Source organism: Pelodiscus sinensis, chromosome 1 (genome assembly GCF_049634645.1).
Source record: "Pelodiscus sinensis isolate JC-2024 chromosome 1, ASM4963464v1, whole genome shotgun sequence".
NCBI classification, from domain to species: Eukaryota; Metazoa; Chordata; order Testudines; family Trionychidae; genus Pelodiscus; species Pelodiscus sinensis.
The window spans coordinates 160,511,458-160,531,895 of NC_134711.1; the positions used below are offsets into that span (position 1 = coordinate 160,511,458).

General features: G+C 40.3%; 1 protein-coding gene across 3 annotated transcripts in view; it reads left to right on the forward strand.

Annotated features, from left to right (window-relative positions):
• The window catches only part of EPHA6 (EPH receptor A6), an 842,774-nt gene that overhangs the window by 447,837 nt on the left and 374,499 nt on the right, over positions 1–20,438 (forward strand). For all 3 annotated transcript variants that reach the window (XM_075908927.1, XM_075908942.1, XM_075908935.1), the window contains one exon: positions 13,450–13,785. In XM_075908927.1, coding sequence (XP_075765042.1) covers positions 13,450–13,785 — 336 coding nt within the window. The remainder of the gene's footprint in view (positions 1–13,449; positions 13,786–20,438) is intronic.

Genomic DNA, 20,438 nt, shown 5'->3' on the forward strand with positions numbered 1-20,438 from the left:
AGGCATAAAATCTTAACTATCCAAAAAATCCTAAAATGGAAAGGGGAAGGAAGAAGTATCCAGTCATACAAAGGAGCAGTTAAACCCTGTAGCATTGCCACTTCTTTCAAAAGACAATTAAATCTTTTTATACAGCTGTGATAATAAAAATTATTTAGCCTTTTCAAAATTTAAACAAAATCCTGTAATGTTTAAAGGAAACAAAACTGATACATGAAAACCTACAGGCAGAAATTCTGATCGCAGAAAGACATCTTTCTTTTCATTGGATCAATTTGCTCCTGTCTACAGACAATGTAAAATATAAATTTTCTTGTCAGATACTAAAATGGTTCCCTGGATTATTCAATGTTGGTTCATTATTCACCTATGTTAATTTGTTGGTCCCAAAGTAACAATATTTGAGAGCACAGAATTACTAACAGAGCGTACTATTTAGCTATAAAATATTATTACTTTATTAAATAAAGACAAGTTTGGCTTGACTTGGCAAAATTTTCTAAGAACGCAAATTCTATGTGCAATAATGCTTTATCTACATTTCATACGCCAGTAATGATCTGATTCTTTCAAACTGCATTTGTGCTACAATCAGCTTATCAAGATAATCTGTGAATTTTCAGTACATTCAACATTAAGTGTACAAAAAGCCTACATTTTTTTAAAAAAAAGCTAACCTCACAAACAGAGCTATGTTGTAAACTTCAAACAAGTTAGCATTCAATTATTGTGAAATAGAATCAGTTTTAGTATAAACTTTAATATATTAGAGGAGAGGGAGAGATGGTTGAGTTTTGAATGTTGCATTCTTATCAAGAAGGTAACATTTCTGGATATGGTGAGTTGCAGTCAGTCAGAGCAAGAAAATAATTAAGAGAAACATTTTGATATCTGCATATGAGAAGATCAAAGTAAAAGAGGACAAGGACAGAACTGAGAACAGAACTTCTCCAATGTTAGAGGAATATCCATTACCAGTCAGAAAAATTGGATGAATTGGATAATGGAGAATATAATAAAGGAATGTACTTGATAATCCAGCATGCTGTGCCAGATGATCAAGAAGAATATCATGCTTAACCATATTAAATGGTCACTATTCACATAAAGTTCAACATATCACTAGGCTTTAAAAAAAGATCTTTTTTTTTTAAGGGTTAAAGGCATTAATGCTTAAATTAAGTATGTGAGTCCGAACACCTCTCTAATTATACCATGCTTACATAATTTTAAACACAGCAAGCAAGGGATGTGAAAATGTAACCTCATAAATGGTTAGCCAACGAGCCTCGCTCATCGGATAACATTAACAGTTACACACAGGTTCCGGTTACGAATGGGGAGCTGACTCAAAAGCTGACTGCCCACACACACTGGTTACTAGGGAGACAGCTCCTTCCCTGCATGCTGCCGTACATCTTAACATTCCTATTGTCCATAGTTCTGTAGGATAACACCGTTTCTCTTAAAGCTTCAAAATGAAAACAAAACAAATATTTTTTTTTATTTATAATGCCTATACTCTTATATTCCTTCTCTGACACATTTTATTATATATACAGGCAGTCCCCGGGTTACGTGGGTCTGACTTAAGTCGGACCCCTAGTTACGAATGGAAGGGGAGGGGGCCCGCTAGTGCGGAGTGCCTCCCCCACTGTAGCCGCCTCCGGCAGCACGGGGGGCACTTCCCCCAGCAGACCTGGGAGACGCGGAGCTAGCAGCCCCCCCCACCCCCACCCAGCAGACCAGGAAGATGCGGAGGACCTGCCGCCCGTGTCCTCCGCGGCAAGAAAAGCCGCTCTGCGTCTCCCTGGTCTGCTGGGGGGGGGGGGAGCGCAGCTAGTGCACCTCCCCCCACAGCAGACCATGCTTTTCTCGCCGATGCCTGGGGTAGAGCAGCTGGGGGCTGCCGGGTTGGTCCCCGCAGCGCCACACCTCGGTGCTGCGGGGACCTACCCGGCAGCGCCCCAGCTGCTCTGTCCCAGGCGTCCAGATTCAGCTGCTGTTGAAACTGATCAGTGGCTGATTCCAGGAAGCCCGGGGCAGAGCAGCTCTGCCTCAGGCTTCCTGTAGTCAGCCGCTGGTCAGTTTCAGCAGCGGCTGACTTGGGAGCAGCTGGGGTGCTGCCGGGTTGGTCCAGTAGCGCCGAGGAGCGGCGCTGCGGGACCAACCCAGCAGCACCCCAGCTGCTCTGCCCCAGGCGTGTTCGATTCAGCCGCTGCTGGTCAGTTTCAACAGCGGCTGAATCTGGACGCCAATTCCGACTTACATACAAATTCAACTTAAGAACAAATCTACAGTCCCTATCTTGTACGTAACCCGGGGACTGCCTGTAATGATAGTACCGTGTGCACACTTGTGCTTTTCATTTCTGGATCTCCAAAGCTCTTCAAAAACCAGAATTAATGAAGATGCACAATATCCCTCTTAGATGGATATCAGTCCCATTTTATAAGTAGGTAAATAATTATAGAGTTTAGAGGAAGAATAAGTAACAAAGAGAGGAATAGAACCCACCATTGTTAGCACACGGTCTCTTGTTCTAATAATTAGGCAACACCATTTTACTGGTTTATTCATTTAACTTGGGGCTCAGTATCAACTAGCACTACTTGTATGTATGTATGTATGTATTAGTTATTGCAGTGATGGGCTCAAGGCACAAAATTCTAGTGCTAATTCTGAGTATTCCGGAAATCCAAGGGTGAAATCCTTTCCTCCAGTGAGCGTTTTACTGGTGACTTCAGTGGTGCTAGAATTTAGAATGTATTCTGATCCAATACGTTGCATAGTTTAGGGCCAACAACAGTTTTTAATTGTGGACAAACAGGCTGATCTCTTGAATTGTGGATACTGGGGAAGGGAAACGCTAACTTCTGAATACTATTAGATCCTGATTCCAGTTATCTCCTCCTTGGTCTACAGCAGTGGCCTCCAACCTTTTAGTGCCCAGGATCACTTTTTTTTTTTTTTTTTTTTTTAAATTGAAGGGCAGCCCAGGGTCTACCCTGCCTCTTCCCTAAGGCCCAACTGCTTTCTCAAAGCTCTGCCCCACTCACTCTATCCCTCTTCTCTTGTCATCCACTTCCATTGAGCTGGGATAAGTGGGGGGGGGGGGAGTGCTGCAGTTTAGACATAGTCTAAGTGTCTGAGATCTCAGCAGGGCTATGAGGTGAAATCCACTCTACTCTATAACCCGTGATCAGTTGGGGGGGTACTGTTCAGGCCCCTCCATGCCCTATGTGATTGATGATACAGCCTGCATATTGGAATAGCTTCTGCAAGCATTCCTCCATCTGAGTAGTATAAGGTATTGTGACCATGATAAATCCTTGTAAATTTATGTTTATGGCTGCCATCTGTAGCCTTTTGTGCCAGGCTATACGTGGCTAATGCAGAGAGACCCATGCTGCCCTTTGTAATGTTTAAATGATTTCAGCAGACTTCCCTTTCATGATGTCTTTCATTCAAACAGAAGTAAAACAGTACTTTCTTATGTAGATAGTATCTGATATTTAGTATTAACAATAATTGACTTTATTATACATAATCAGAAAAGCCATGATGTTTACTGAAAGGAGAGGGTGCAATAAATCCTTCATTTTCACCAGTCTATTTGTTTCCCTTAAAAACCACCACACAATATAAGGAAATCCCTAAGAGCTTTGCACACAGATGTCTGCATAAGGGTTATTGCTGCCAATTTTTTTAAGGTGTCAAATAATCTTTGTATAATTTATAAATGATAACAAAGCAATCATACTGCATTCATAAAAGCCCAGTGACACCTAATTTAGCTGAATCTGAGGATTAGAATTAATTGTCTCTTTTTTTTTTTTTTTTTTTTTTTTTTTTGGTCCAAGTTCTAAATCTTAGTAAATGATTCACTGCATGTCATTACAGCTTAATATTTGCATGAAATCACAGTTTAGCTGGCATAATTTAACGGCAATTAAAAACTATTTAATCATCATGCAAATTGGCACGAGGGCCCTTGAGTATGAAGGGTGTCTTTTTTTTAAAATCTGCAGACGGACAGTTATTTACTTTGACACCCTCAACATTTTCTTTCTATTTGTGGAAACGCATATACTCAGTAATTCATTTTTTCTATTATAAGTAAGTAAAAGCCCCTCACCCTGAATATATCAGTTCTTAGTACAAAATTACAACACAACAACAAAAGTCAAATAATCTTAACTATATTATTCATTCCTGTACTGAGATCATCTATAGAGGATGACAGAAAACTGGTGGAAAATTAACATAAAGCCAAAGAGATATGAAAGCAGTTCTCCCCCCCACCCACCCCCCGCCCCATGGATTCACTTTAATTACTTTGTCTTGACCTGCCAAATCCAGTCAAGTATTGCATTGAAACTGAACTATGATAATCATCATATTTATCTCTTATGTAGTGCTACATCCAACCCACTTTACAAACATTGGCTCTAGTCCTTCAAATAATTACATGAATGCTTAGATCTAAATGCATGAGTATTCCTATTGACTTTAATGGGTGTAAAATTAAATACATATGTAAGCATGACCAAGGATGCTAAGACTGATCCTGTGTTTCCCGCACACCTAAAACTCTCCATTCACCTCAACAAGAGGACTTTCTTAGGTCCATTAATTATTTAATCCTCACAACATATCTCCTGGATAGATTGGCATTACTTCAGAGAATCATAGAATACTAGGACTGGAAGGAACCTCGAGAGGTCATCGACTCCAGTGTCCTGCCCTCATGGCAGGATCAAATACTATCTAGACCATCCCTGACAGACATTTATCGAACGTACTCTTAAATATCTCCAGAGATGGAGATTCCACAACCTTCCTGGGCAATTTATTCCAGTGTTTGACTACCCTGACAGTTAGGAACTTTTTCCTAATGTCCAACCTAAACCTCCCTTGCTGCAGTTTAAGCCCATTGCTGCTTGTTCTATCCTTAGAGGCCAAGATGAACAAGTTTTCTCCCTCCTCCTTATGATACCCTTTTAGATATCTGAAAACTGCTATCATGTTCCCCCTCAATCTTCTCTTTTCTAAACTAAACAAACCCAATTCTTTCAGCCTTCCTTTATAGGTCATGTTCTCTAGACCTTTAATCATTCTTGTTGCTCTTCTCTGGACCCTCTCCAATTCTTCCACATCTTTCTTAAAATGCGGTGCCCAGAACTCGACACAATATTCCAACTGAGCCCTAACCAGCGCAGAGTAGAGTGGAAGAATGACTTCTTCTCTCTTGCTCACAACACACCTGTTAATGCATCCCAGAATCATGTTTGCTTTCTTTGCAACAGCATCACACTGCTGACTCTCATTTAGCTTGTGATCCACTATAACCCCTAGATCGCTTTCTGCCGTACTCCTTCCTAGATAGTCACTTCCCATTCTGTATGTGTGAAACTGATTGTTCCTTCCTAAGTGGAGCACTTTGCATTTGTCTTTATTAAACTTCATCCTGTTTACCTCAGACCATTTCTCAAATTTGTCCAGATCATTTTGAATTATGACCCTATCCTCCAGAGCAGTTGCAATCCCTCCCAGCTTGGTATCATCTGCAGACTTAATAAGTGTACTTTTTATGCCAATATCTAAATCGTTGATGAAAATATTGAAGAGAGCCGGTCCCAAAACAGACCCCTGCGGAACCCCACTTGTTTTACCTTTCCAGCATGATTGAGAACCATTAATAACTACTCTCTGACTACGGCTATCCAGTCAATTATGCACCAACCTTATAGTAGGTCCATCTAAGTTGTATTTGCCTAGTTTATTGATAAGAATATCATGTGAGACCATATCAAACTCCTTACTAAAGTATAGGTATACCACATCCACCACTTCTCCTTTATCCACAAGACTCGTTATCCTATCAAAGACAGCTATCAGATTGGTTTGACATGATTTGTCCTTTACAAATCCATGCTGGCTGTTCCCTATCACCTTGCCACCCTCAAAGTGTTTACAGACTATTTCCTTAATTACTTGCTCCATTCTCTTCCCTGGCACAGAAGTTAAACTAACTGGTCTGTAGTTTCCTGGGTTGTTCTTATTTCCCTTTTTATAAGTGGGCACTATATTTGCCCTTTTCCAATCTTCTGGAATCTCTCCTGTCTCCCATGATTTTCCAAAGATGATAGCTAGAGGCTCAAATACCTCCTCTATCAGCTCCTTGAGTATTCTATGATGCATTTCATCAGGCCCTGGTGACTTGCAGGCATCTAACTTTTCTAGGTGGTTTTTAACTTGTTCTTTTTTTTTATTTTATCTTCTAAACCTACCCCCTTCCCACTAGGATTCACTATGTTAGGCATTCCTTCATCAGACTTCTCAGTGAAGACTGAAGCAACGAAGTCATTAAGTATCTCTTCCATTTCCAAGTTTCCTGTTATTGTTTCTCCCTCCTCACTGAGCAGTGGGCCTACCCTGTCCTTGGTCTTCCTCTTGCTTTTAATGTATTTATAAAAAGTTTTCCTGTTTCCCTTTATTCCTATAGCTAGTTTGAGCTCATTCTGTGCCTTTGCCTTTCTAATTTTGCCCCTACATTCCTGTGTTGATGGCCTATATTCATCCTTTGTAATTTGTCCCAATTTCCATTTTTTTATAGGACTCCTTTTTTATTTTTAGATCATGCAAGATCTCGTGGTTAAGCCAAGGCTCTCTTTTGCCATATTTTCTATCTTTCCTACACAGCAGAACAGCTTGCTTTTGGGCCCTTAACCATGTCCCTTTGAAAAACTGCCAACTCTCCTCATTTGTTTTTCCCCTCAGTCTTGATTCCCATGGAACATTACCTATCAGCTCTCTGAGCTTACCAAAATCCACCTTCCTGAAATCCATTGTCTCTATTTTGCTGTTCTCCCTGCTACCTTAGAATTCCTTAGAATTGTGAACTCTCTGATATCATGATCACTTTCACCCATGCTGACTTCCACTTTCAAATTCTCAACCAGTTCCTCCCTATTTGTTAAGATCAAATCTAGAACAGCTTCCCCCGGAAGCTTTTTCAACCTTCTGAAATAAAAAGTTGTTTCCAATGCAGTTCCAAGAATGTATTGGATAGTCTGTGCCCCGCTGTGTTATTTTCCCAATATATATCTGGATAGTTGAAGTCCCCCATCACCACCAAATCTTGGGCTTTGGAAGATATTGTTAGTTGTTTTTAAAAAAGCCTCATCCACTTCTTCCACCTGGGTAGGTGCTCTGTAGTAGAGTCCTAGCATGACATAACCCTTGTTTTTTGCCCCTGTTAACCTAACCCAGAGAATCTCAACACATCCTTCTCCTATGTCCATCTCCAGCTCAGTCCAAGTATATACATTTTTAAAATATAAGGCAACACCTTCTCCCTTTTTTCCCCTGTCTATCCTTGCTAAGCAAGCTGTACCCTTCCATACAAACATTCCAATCATGTGTATTATCCCACCAAGTTTCTGTGATGCCAACAATGTCATAGTTGTACTTATTTATTAGCACTTCCAGTTCTTCCTGCTTATTACCCATACTTCTCGCATTTGTATATAGGCATCTAAGATAGTGACTTGACCTTGCCTCCCAGTTTTGCCCTAACCCTCCTTTCTCTCTGCCATTGTAGCCCACGCTCCCTTCCATTTCTGACCCATCTCCCAGGTCTCCATGTTCTCCACTTACCCATGGGCTTTGCTCATCTGTCCCCCTGTTTAAAGCTCTCCTCACTAGGCTAGCCAGTCTGTGTCCAAATAAGGTCTTCCCCCTCCTCGAAAAGTGAACACCATCTCTGTCTAGCAGTCCTTTGTGGAATAGCATCCTGTGGTCAAGGAAGCCAAATCCCTCCTCGCAACACCATCCTTGCAGCCAGGCATTCATCTCCAGGATGAACCTGTCTCTGCCTGGGCCCCACCTTCGACAGGAAGGATTGAAGAGAATACCACTTACGCTCCAAACTCCTTCATCCCTTCAACATGTTTCAAAGCATTTTCAGTCTACGGCCAGGAAAGCACAATGAGCTTTGTGTGGGTGGACCCAGTATGTGTGTGTCTGTATTTCAGTTCAATGTGGATGTTGGCCCATCTACTCCGAGCTCATTACAGGATCAGAGCGAAAAGCCCCTTATCCTGCAAACAATTACACATGTGAATTTCTTTACATGTGATTCCCATTGGAATCAGTGGAACTATTTGCATATATAAAATAATTTGCAAACAGGCGTTTGCAGAATCTGAGCCCAATGGTGGAAGATGCAGAGAGAATGAAAACTCAGCAGTATCCTTCTCTTTCTGTTGTATAAGCAGAGGGGGGGGAGGGAAAACCAGGGAAAGTGTTGTAGTACTGTCCCAGCAGCTCCCACTTGAGATCTCCCCCTCTCTGCCAGAAGGGAAGGTGGAATGTAGCTAGCATAGTGAGCTTTTATCCTTTGAAACACTATCCAATAACATCAGCTGTTCCATAACTTATAAGGTATAACAGTTTCCATGAGAAAGTGAACATCTGCAAAATGTTGCCATGCCTATCAATGTCAGAGAGATACTGTGCTTATTTCCTCCTGTTAATGTAGAGAAATACTGCTTTATCTCACATTCTATATTGTGATAGCTGTTGATAAATGCTGGGTTTTTTTAGCTGTGACACTAGTCATTTTTCTCTATTAAAATAAACATAAATTATTGTTGCTCTGTGAATCATTGCAACATTTTATTTCATCACTAAGATTTAGGAGCCTGATTTATAAATGAAGAGTTTGAAGTGCTGACATAAGTCTCACACACCATATTTTCATTTCTAAGGTCAAAATTCCCATTTAGGCGCTTTCTTTGGACAACTTTCCTTCTCCCCATGTTGGAAATTGCAGAACTCAGGGCTTTAAAAAAAATTTTTTTAAATGCTTGGTAGTTTGTTTGTTTTTTATTTGGCTATATAAGTTGTTGAAAAGGAGAATATAGTATCTTAGTTCTTCGGACTCCTGCCAGGAACTCCGTGCACCATTCAATATGTTGCATGCAATGTATTTTATATTAGAATTATTTGGGATGTTTTGTAAATGTACTGTAGGATCTTTAAATCTGCTTCATGATTTCTAAAGCAATAAATTCTTTGGCTCAACTCGGTTTAAATGATATTGCATCAGAACTTTGTAGCCAAGCTTTACTGGCAGGTTGTATAAATCATGAAAAGCTATAGAAGTGTAACTGTGGGGAATGATAAATCATAAGTCATCTATAACTTCTCAGAGCCTTGCCAATGATCCACTACTCAACCAAAGTGCACACTGATTTTATTTTGAGAACTGTGAATATAATACTTAGTGAGCCTCTTGCGGGAGTAAGCGGGAGAGGAACAAAGATTGTCAGTTGGAGCTTATGCGCTCCTCTGATGTATTTTAGGAACTAGGCCTTGAGGCTTTGCATTTTGACAGATCTCCTCCACTTCTCATTCGGAATTCTTCTGTGGCCATATTTTGTTTTGTGGAAAGCACACACAATGTAGTGATTTGGTGAAATACACAAAAAGAGTAAAGAGAGGGATTTAATTAAAATTCTTGTAGCAAGGTCTAGTGTCTGCTTTTCTTCCATTCCTGTGCTGTCCTTGGCTTCAAATATTTAGGAGATGGGCTTCTGCCATGGTTTTACATTAGTCTCTCTAGGGCTAAGTCCCACGTTCATGTACATACATTCACAGTAGCTCTCATCGAGCTTGTATTTGTATAAATAGCAGGGTGGCTGCACTGGCATGGGTAGTGGCACAGCTGAGCCGTGCTGAGTACAGACTTGCTGGTGCTGCTCAGCTGTGCCTCTGATGCCTTCTGCCCATGATAGTGTGGCTACACGGCTAATTTACACTCATGCTTGCTCAATGACTGCTAGCACAACTATGTGCACACAAATAGGGAAATGACTACCCTACTTCATAGTGTAGACATTGCCTGATGCTATTGGTCTAAGATGACAGTAGCAGTGTTCAGTTCATGTTGGCCACATGGAGAATAATGCATGGTCTATTTACATGCAGTGGACCAGTTTGCAATTCGCCTACAAGGTCAAATGGAACACAGGGGCTATGTCTAGACTACATCCCTCTTTCGAAAGAAGGATGTAAATTAGACATATTGAAATTGCAGATGAAGCCAGGATTTGAATTTCCTGCACTTCGTTTACATAATCGTGTCACGGAGTTCTTTCAAAAAAGGCTATTCGAAAGTGAAACTGTGGTCTAGACACAGTTCTTCCAAAAAGAAAAACCTTTTTTGAAAGATCCTGTAATGAGTTTCGAAAAAGGCTTTTCTTTTCAGAAGAACTGCGTCTAGACCATGGTTTCACTTTCGAAATAGCCTTTTTCAAAAGAACACTGTGATGCGATTATGCAAATGAAGCATGGGAAATTCAAATGCTGGCTTCATTTGCAATTTTGATATGTCTAATTTACATCCCTCTTTCAAAAGAGGGACATAGTTTAGACATACCCAGGGTTCTACACAGAATCTCCATTTTAAAAAAACTACTACCTTTTCCTGAACTAGAGTGCCTCTTGCCTTCATTCTCAATTCATTCACTAAATCTGATCTTGTTTGCACCATGGAGAGGTAGGTGCTGGTGAGGTGGCTACTGATCTATCTTGTGCTACTCAATCTAAGATCTTCCCTGAAGTGATTAAGATGCATCTTTTCTTCTGTCTCTGTACCTCCACCTTTTTGCTCTTCCCTACCCAATTCAAACTCTTAGGCAGTGTTAATTGGAAAGAATAATTTATTTTTGTCTCCCTGTTGTGGGGAGAGTGTGCCTCATCCCTTCTTAGGACCGGCTCAGGGCAATGATGGCCCACAGCTGAATCTATACAACCATCCCTTGTCTTGGGGTAGATTAGCCTAAGGTAGAAGTCAATATTGGAAGCCCTCTCTCAGGGCTGTGTGGCCGAGTGGCCAGAGTCAATAGGACTTCTCTCCTTGGTAGTGTTATTTGACCTGGCGTCCTGCCAGAGAAATAGGCCACCAACTCAGGCACTGGTTGAATAGGGGAAACCAGACCAGCCCCTGTTACCTCAGTTCCCAGTTTAGGGCCCTGTCACCAGTGCTGGATTTATGTGGCAAGCTAAGTAAGGTACAGCTTACAAAAATATTACTAGTCTTTAGTTGCATCTTTGCCTATGTACCAATATATATGCAAATATAAAACTTTATTATTTCTATTTTCATTGTCTTTTCTGTTTGAATAATACATATTTTTTGGTAATTTTATGGAGCCTCTTAAACTTGATGTAGTTTAGGGCCTCAGCATGTCTTAATCTAGCCCTGCCTGTCACTGGCAAGTATCCCCTCCCCTTGTCAGCAGGGAACATGCCTGAAACACACTGACTCCACATGGCATAATAACTACTCCCCCCGAGCTACTTCTTATTCTGTTCCTGATGCAGCAGCCCTGGCATTTCTGGGATCACTGGGCTTCTCTGTCAGCATGGCTCCTAACAGCTCTGGTGCTCCCTAGGCATCCTCCAGAGTCTTACCATCTGGGATTTCCATGGTTTCCAGGCTGGAACTACAGTATCCGAGCGCATCCTCCCTCCTCAGCAGTCAGCCCTAAATGAGCCAAGCTGCTTGCTTTTATGTCTAATCTCTAGGCACAGCAGGTCCAGCAGGCCCATGGGGGTATGACTCCCCAGCTCAGATAGTATAGTTAACCCTCACAGAACCGGTGCAGGGCAAGTGCATCTCATCACAGTCCCCTAGTACAAACACTCCCATTCCTAACTAACTCTCTTACTGAATCACTTGCAGAAAAATCCTGTAATATTTAGCAGGGTAGTTAAAAACCTCCCCTGGGATATCTGAGCAACCATGACATAGCTATCATGTTTGCTTGGAAAACCAGGAGTTCCTTAGTCACCACATGAAGGATTTGAGTGTATGTCTGCTGCCAGTTCAGTAGATACCTAGTTCACAGACATAGTGGAAGTCTTTTTGGCTGTATCATGAAATAGAGGTCAGAAATGAAACCAGTGCAGCATCAGCCTTTACTAAGTGACATCATTATTAAAGACTGTGGCTGGAGAAGAGGCTTTTTAAGAACCCCCTGAATGTCCTGGGAACAGCCTAGGAGAATTCCACCTAGCTTGAGGCAGGAGTAGGAGGAAACTATAGTGCCTATTCCCATCCTGAGACATCTAAGGTAAGCTTAGATGATTTCCTGGGCAAATCGGGGAGGGGGGTGAGAGCTAGCTGTTGGGAGGTCAATGGTTAAAGATGTGGTTCTGTGAGAGGGAAGGGAGCTATGAAAACATCTTGAGGCCAAATTCCTAGAGTTTTCTTAAATGTGGACTGAATTTAGTGGTTTGCACAGGAACACAACCGGTCAGTAGAGCCCAATATTTTCATATGTGAGAGCCAAAATTAGGCATCCAAATAAGCCACCGGCCTTAAGAGTTGCTGGTGAACACCTGGAATTCCCACTGAAGCGAAAGGGAGCTCCAAGTACTCAGCACCTCTGAAAGTCAGACAGTTTTCATTTGTCTGTCTCTCTTATGGCAGTAAGTGCCTAACTTTAGGACACTTGCAAATGTTGATCTACCCTTAAAATTGAAGCTTGAAAGTCTCTTGGCTTCCAGTTCTACATTAATCATTAGATAGTGATGACTCTTTTGATCATTGTTCTTCTTTCCAGTAAGCTACAAAGTGATTAATAATGAACTTTTAGAACAACAGTGGACCTTCAATTGCAGTAACATCAATTCATAACACATTCCTGTCAGGCCTCACAAATTAAATGGGCTCTGCACAGGTTCATAATTTGGATGAAAGAGCATCACCATAATAGTGAAGTTCATAGGTGAGCAAATGACATAATTTCTTCTGACTCATTACTGAATTGTACCCAGTGTGATACTAGTGAGCCCTTTTGAATCTCATCTTTTGAATGAGTTGCAGAATGACAGCAGTTCAAAGATTGGAAAAAATTATTTTTAGGGTTTTTTTTTTCTCACTCTCTCCTCTTTATCAGAGCAGAATTATTTTCTATTGTACATTTTGTATTTTAAAACTTATTTCATTTAAAAATGTCTAGAATAGCAAAATAGATTTAAAAAATATCCTGAAAAGCCTAACATTATAGAAATAAACAAAATATATTTTGGAAGCAAAAAATCTGTCAGCTTTCCACTGGCCCGCAGAAATTTCTGTTTTGTCAGGCCTAATTTTTGAATGTTCCAATTTTAAGATGAACATCAAGAATAACTCTTAATTTAATCTAATTCATTTTATCACTTTATAAGATTTCAGATAAATATTAAGGCGGGTAAATAATTAATTTTCAAATACTTTAACTGGTTAGATATTTTTAGACTTCTCCTTTGTATTTCTCACTTACCCATATTATACATATTTAACTCTTTCAGTTTGTCATTATAAATCAGTATCTCAGGCTCTTATTTTTCCAAACAATATAATAACAGTTTAACTGTTTTCTTTTTCTCCAGGGCCACCTTCTGCTCCACGGAATGTGATTTTTAATATTAATGAAACAGCTCTTATGTTGGAATGGAGCCCACCTAGTGACACAGGGGGGAGAAAAGATCTCACCTACAGTGTTATCTGTAAAAAATGTGGATCAGACACCAGCCAATGCGAGATATGTGGTGGAGGAATCCGTTTCATCCCAAGACATACAGGCCTGATTAACTCATCAGTGACTGTGCTTGATTTTGTGTCTCATGTTAACTATACCTTTGAAATAGAAGCCATGAATGGAGTCTCTGAGCTGAGTTTCTCTCCCAAGCCGTTCACAGCTATCACAATTACTACAGACCAAGATGGTAAGTTTTGTTGTTCTGCATCAATTACTGCCTGTGGAGTTTGTGTATGTTTGTAGCACGTGTTTGTAGCTAAGTGCCTTTTGTGGAGTTTTGTTCAGTATTCTCCAATCCTATTCATCCATAGCACTCTGCACCTCTCAGAACTGGTTCTTATGGCACTGGTATAGAAAAGCACATATGGACATGCTTGAGTGCCATGAATGTAAGTGCCACGTATGCTTAAAATTAAGGATATTTGAAAATAGTGGAATTGGCTAACTGAGAGATGGCTCTATTTCAGAAAAGGGATAAAGAATTACATTGAAAAGGTAACTTTTCTTCACTGATTACCGGAAGCAGCATAAGGAAGTGGAAAACTTTTATGAATCCATCTTATGGAGAGCCTCGGAAGAGGGGAATGGTCAGTCTTTAAACCATTGCAATATACTGATGAATTTGTTATTTTATTGGCATGCTGTATCCTCAGGAATAAGGATATAGTAGTCAAATGACATATGCATTTTAAAAGATTAAAACTTAATGCTAATTATACACTGATTCCACATATTTCATGCTGCAGAAGGGAGAAAATAAAATAAATTGAAATGTACTTAATTAGGAAACTTGGCCGCATCATTACTTTGTTCAATATGCTATAGCTTAGATTTCTGCAGACCTTTTAGACACTCCATCTCTCATTATGTGAAAAATCCTAACATGCATGTGTGTGAGAGCTTGAAACTGGGATTTGGGGATTTTGTTGTTTTGGAAGTGTGTTCTGTTTTGTAGCTAAACTTATGTTGTAGATAGATTTTTATGGCAAACATGATAAACTAGAAGAATTCCTGTATCTTTTATTTCTATTTGTGTTCTCTCTGTCTCTGTGGGAGCCCATAGAAATATCTGCTATGACAGCAAACAGCACAATGTGTTACCAACAATATTATCTATATTGGTGTTCTCTTCTGGCTCATGGTGTTGTAGATCAAAAGGTTGCTTCAGAATTATTCCTCACTGACATTTGTTCCAGAAATGTGTATTCACCTGCTGTGCTGTGACATTGCAACACTAGCTGAAGTTCTTAATATAAAGCTTCAGGGAGCAGAGTACTTAATAATCAGTTTGTCAAACTTTTATTAGTAAAAGTGCTAATGTAATAGTATTTAGTAAAAGCCCTAATGTTTGTGAGAATCTAATCATGCTTTCTTGTATTCAGACACTTAATTCCTGCTTAGGTCAACCTTGAAAATTCTGGGGTGAGTAGCTCTGTTGATGAGTGAGTAAATGACTCGTTTTTGTTTCCACTTGGGCAGACAAACTGAAAACTCACTGTGTTAGAAAATGGTCAAGAAAAATGATCACAACAAACACAGTCTATTTGCCTCCCTCCCCACCATGGTGATGATCATAAAAAAGCTAATGATATAACAATCTACTAGTGTATTGTTTTGGTTTGAGAACTGTCTGTAATCCTCACAAGCTTTGTAGCATATTTTGATCTATATCCCTTTTGAAAACTCTTACCCATTCTCACTAAAGCAAAAAGCAGTCAGTAGCACCTACAGTATGTACTTATTTTTAGAGGTACTGTTATATGATGCTAAATACATGTCACTAAGTGTGCACAGAGGTCACCAAAGATATTTTATTTTTAAGCTAGTAAACAGCTGTCTGAACAGATTATGAACTGTAGCTAAACCAAAGATTTTTCTTACTTTTTTTCTATCATTTGCTATTGTCTCTTCCCGGTATAACAGTATAGATTTTCACTCCACCAAACAGGGGGGAAAGCTATGATTTGTTAATTTCTACTAGCCTGACAGTAAATTCTAGTAGGTGCTCAGTTTCCTTTCATCACAATAATTCTTACATTTTTAAAGATGTTACTGTTAAAGCTTCAGAGAATTTAAGGATGGATTTTCACAATCTCAGTCAATTTATTTGGATATAAAAAGGACAGTTTTTTGTACAGGAAGAGGCAGTGCAAATAAATGAAACAACAAGCCTCTCTAAAAACATTTATATGAAGATAAAAGCACTTTTGTAGTCTTAGAGAAGTTGCCGGTTAGTCTTTAAAATGCCACCGAACTTCTTGTTTTTGCTAAAACAGACTAACAAATTTATTAGGGGGTTAGGGCATAAGCTTTCAAGAGCTACAACTCACTTTCTCAGATGTTGAAGAGAAAAAGAAAGAAATACCAGGGGAAAGAGGGGCAAATACAGAGATGGGCTTTTGGATGTTGCCATTCTTATTGCCCAATTTGTGTCCATTCATTCTTTTGCATACAGATTGTCTGGTTTGTCCAATATACATGGCAGAGGAGCATTGTTGGCACATGATGGCATATATTACATGTGAAGTTGAATGAGCCTTTGATAGTATAGCTGATGCATTTAGGTCTTATGATGGTGTCACTAGGGTAGATGTGTGAAAAGAGTTAGCAACAGAGTTTTTTGCAGGGATTGGTTTCTGGGTTGGTGTTTCTGTTGTGGGGTGTGAAGTTGGTAGCATTACTCAGGTAAATTCTCATTCAAGTTCTCTCGCCTTCTCACCACTGTTGGAGTTGAGCCACTTTGATTTAATTAGCACTGTTGTCATACTTCCATCTCTGTGTCCTTTTTTTCTGTCCTTCTTTATAGCATCTGAGGAAGTGAGTTCACAAAAGCTTTTGCTCAAATACCCTAATACATTTGTTAGTCTTTAAAGTGCCACCAGATTCCTTGTTGGTTTTTGAGAATAGTAGGCTCTATGTCCAAAAGACAAAGAAAATATTAGTGGAAAATATGTTGAGGGAAAAATATTAATGTAGTTTTGCTTGATGGAACTATGTAGAGAACACAAAGTGGTTGTTGTTGCAAGCTTCTGGTTAAGCCTGAATTTAAAAGTGGTAACAATGAAAGAATAGAAGGGAATTGAAGCTGAAAAAAGAAGACTGAGATGAGCAGTTAGCTACAGGTTGCACCTCTCTAAACCAGGACCACTCGTTTGCCAGGACCAGAGTCCCAGTGGAGGGCTAGCATCTGAGAGCCCTGAGACCTGGAGGGACAGTGGGGCTGCCCGATAGGGCCAGGCTGCCTGGAAAAGCCAGTGGCAAATGGAGCCAACTGGGAGGCCAACATCTGGGACAAGATTGGGGGTGGGAGAGAGAGGACAGGTGGCTGAGGGACCAAAAATGAGCCCCTCTGGTCTGGCAAAATACCTCATCCAGGACTGGTCAGGTCCTGTGAGTGCCAGACCAGGGAACTCCAACCTATAATTAATTTGAATAAATTAGAACCAGTATTTCAGAGACTTACTATTTATAAAGCACTTTGAAATTCTTGGGTGTAAACTGTAATATGAATGCAAATTGTTAGAACTGTTCTATTTATGTGTATTTTTCCTGTGTTCACTAAGTGTTAGTGAGATGATACGTAAGGATGTAATCTTCATGGACAAATTTGATGTACATGTGTGCGGGTGGCGCTTAGATAACATCCAATATCTGTGAAATGTTTTAGAACCAACTGTTACTTTCTCAAAATAATCCCACTAATAAGATGTATTGCAGGAAATTTCCTAGGTGTGAAAATCTAAAAGGGACATTTCAGTCTGTGAGGAAATAAATGCATAAAGTATTTAGAATTTTTTAAATATGCATAAAGCATTACTTTCTAGCCCTTAGGTATATTTGAATTGTAGACATTGGCCACAACTCTCTAGTTATCACTCTGATGCATTCTGATATATTTTACAGTTTCTTTTTCCAGATTAGGGGAACTTTATTCTTAAAATGAGGTGGGTTTTTTTTTCAAAATGTGTTTGAATGTTTTAACTCTGTTAAGGAGAGGGATATTTTACACATGAGTAAGTTTGAGCACTGAATATTTTTATTCCCCAAATTATGAAAAATATTGCATAGAGAAGCAATTGCTTCTCCAACTACTAATTCAGGAATGAGACACTACTTACTATTTTAGTCACATAAGCTTCTTGCCATGCCTTAGGATACACCATAACTAACAATGAGAGTCAAAATTACTCAAGGCTCTTACTAATGACTAATGTATGCAATACAGAAAGGAAAACAAAGATTTTTAAAAAATGAATAATAAAACAAAAGACAAGAGAACAATGGGTTAGTTCAGTTACAATTTCATATGTTGTATTTTTCTTGTGGAGAGCTTCCAATAGAGCTTGGAGCTCCAGAAAAGCTATGCAACTCACAATCAATAGTTCCTGTGCGGATCCTCTACAAATTACTAGATGGTAGAGTAACATTTCAGGTTCAGGCTGTTGGGCTTAAATAGGCACTGCCCACACATCATATTATGCTCTTGAATTAGTTGTGCTCTTCACATAAATAATCAATTCAAGTATCTGTGGGAGGCTCAAAGCCAAGGTATAGGTTAAAATTAACTTAATTTTGTAACCTTGAATTAGTGTTTCTCAAAGTGGTCTGCAGACCCACTCAGAGAGCTCTACGGGGTCATTGCAGTGGTTCACTGTTTGCAGCCAAGAGGAGCCATGGGAAGCAGCGTGACCTGAGTCTGCATGACAGCTTGGTCATGGGAGCAGAGCTGCAGCAGCCTGGCTGGCAGTAAGGCCAGGTCACAGCAGCCCTTTAGGGGAAGTCTGTCTAGGGCTGCGGCAGCAGAGCCAGGGCCATGGCAACCCAGCTGGGGCCGGAGCAGACAGTGGGCTGTGCGTCATCCAGCAGCAGGGATGGTGCTGCCACAGCAATCCAGCTCAGACTAGGTCAGTTCAGGCAGGGCCACATGCCACAGCAACGGAACCAGGGCTGCGTGCTCCAGCGCTGGCAGTGGGGCTGGGGCAGCAGTTCTGAGAGCGGGCGAATTCCCTCATCTGGAACTGCTCAGGCCCTGAGCATCCTGGGCCAGGCAGGTGCAAGCTATAGCTCCGAAGCATCCCCCTTCCATTCCTTTAATCAACTCCACCATTTTAAGTTCTTTACCATTTACCTGGTCACTGTATACATTCCTTATAGTGGAGGGCTGACAGAATTACCAGACCCCTGGCAAGGTGATGGCTCCATGCTGGTAGAGGGAGCAAAGCTGGGGCTAGCCTCTCCCTGCCAGCCCTTCAGCACCACCCACATCATGTGGCCAGGGCTGCCCCAGTGATTTAAAGAGCACAGGGCTCTTTTGACGCATTGGCCCTGGGCAATTGCTTCCTTTGTGCCCCTCTACAACTCGTCACCGAGCCTGCCCTGTGGAGTAACTGCCCTGGGAGTCTGCCCCACATTCACATAGCAGGTAGTGAGTTTTGGCTCACACCAACAAGACCACTTCCTGAATCCATTGGGGGGGGGAGGGGGAGAGGAAAAAAAAAAGCCCAAATCTGCATAGGTCAATCTGGTAATGAGGCAACAATTCCTTCCCGTTCTCTCCCCCCCCCCCCCCCCAAAAAAAAGAGCATCTAGGGTAATGCCCACAGCAAGTCTGACACAACCTGATATTTTGTTATCTAAAATTGAAGATGGGCAGGTACTGCCTTGCCTGCCCTGTAGAAAAGGACTTCTCCTTCTTGTTCTTGTTCTTCCACCCTTCTGTCCTTCTAGTCCTAGGGGATGAGTCAGTGTCACTACACCGTGTCCCATTCCCCCCACTTTTGTAGCAGCTTCTGACTTCTCTCCTCACCCAGCCTTATAGAATTCTATTGTCTTTCCCTTCATCAGCGAGACAAAATTCCTCCACCCCACACACATACTTTTAAAGATGCAGTTTGATCTTTACTTAATGGGCACACAGCAAATTCTGTAATGGAAGCAATATACTTAGGTTGCTCTGCACGAGAATTGATGACAAATGTCAACCTAAAAACACTCAGTGTATATTCTTAACATTTTGAATATTTTACTTGTTTTCCCTTAATTGTATGACTTTACGTGTAAATACAAATTTTGTTTTCTTTTTAACTCTTTAGTGCAGCACAAGTATATTCAGTCTATATACTCTACTGACTTGTAATCCAATGTTATTGATTAGGTCAACAAGAATCTACCCTGCTTTGAGAAATGTCTTTAATTGATGCATGGAGAGGGGCTGGAAGGGAACAAAATGTGGCATATTTGGATATCTATCGCTAATGAATCCATTGATATGGTCTCTCTGGCTTTTCAAATTATCTTGGAATGAGTAGTATATTTGTAATACCTGATATTTAGGATCTGATGTATATTTCTCATCGAATTACTATGTCAAGGTCCAGGAACTAAAATTTTGAATGCAAAATATTTACCCAATGATAGATGACAAAAAAAAAATCTCAAATGCTGTTTTAATTTGCAATAGTGATTTTTGTGAAGAACTAAGGAAAATTAACATTCTATATAAATTGACAGATTTTTACAGCTTTGGAGGAAGAAGTTAAAAAAAAACCCCGAAACTGTCACTTTTGCAATCAGTGGAAGTTATGAACATTCACTGAATCAAACCCTAAGAAATTAAGATATTTGTTCATCATCTTGCATGATTTAAAACAAAGAATGCTCAATAAGCCTATTTTGTATTGTGTACCTTACTCAACTAAGAACCATATTAAAGTAATCAAGCACATTTCATTTAGTTGGAAACTCTCACAATGAGTGATATGTAGTTAGAAGAATCATTATTGAATATTCTAGTCAGGGTTGGATGCAAGGGATTCCAGATATAAGCCTGTGACTTGAGTA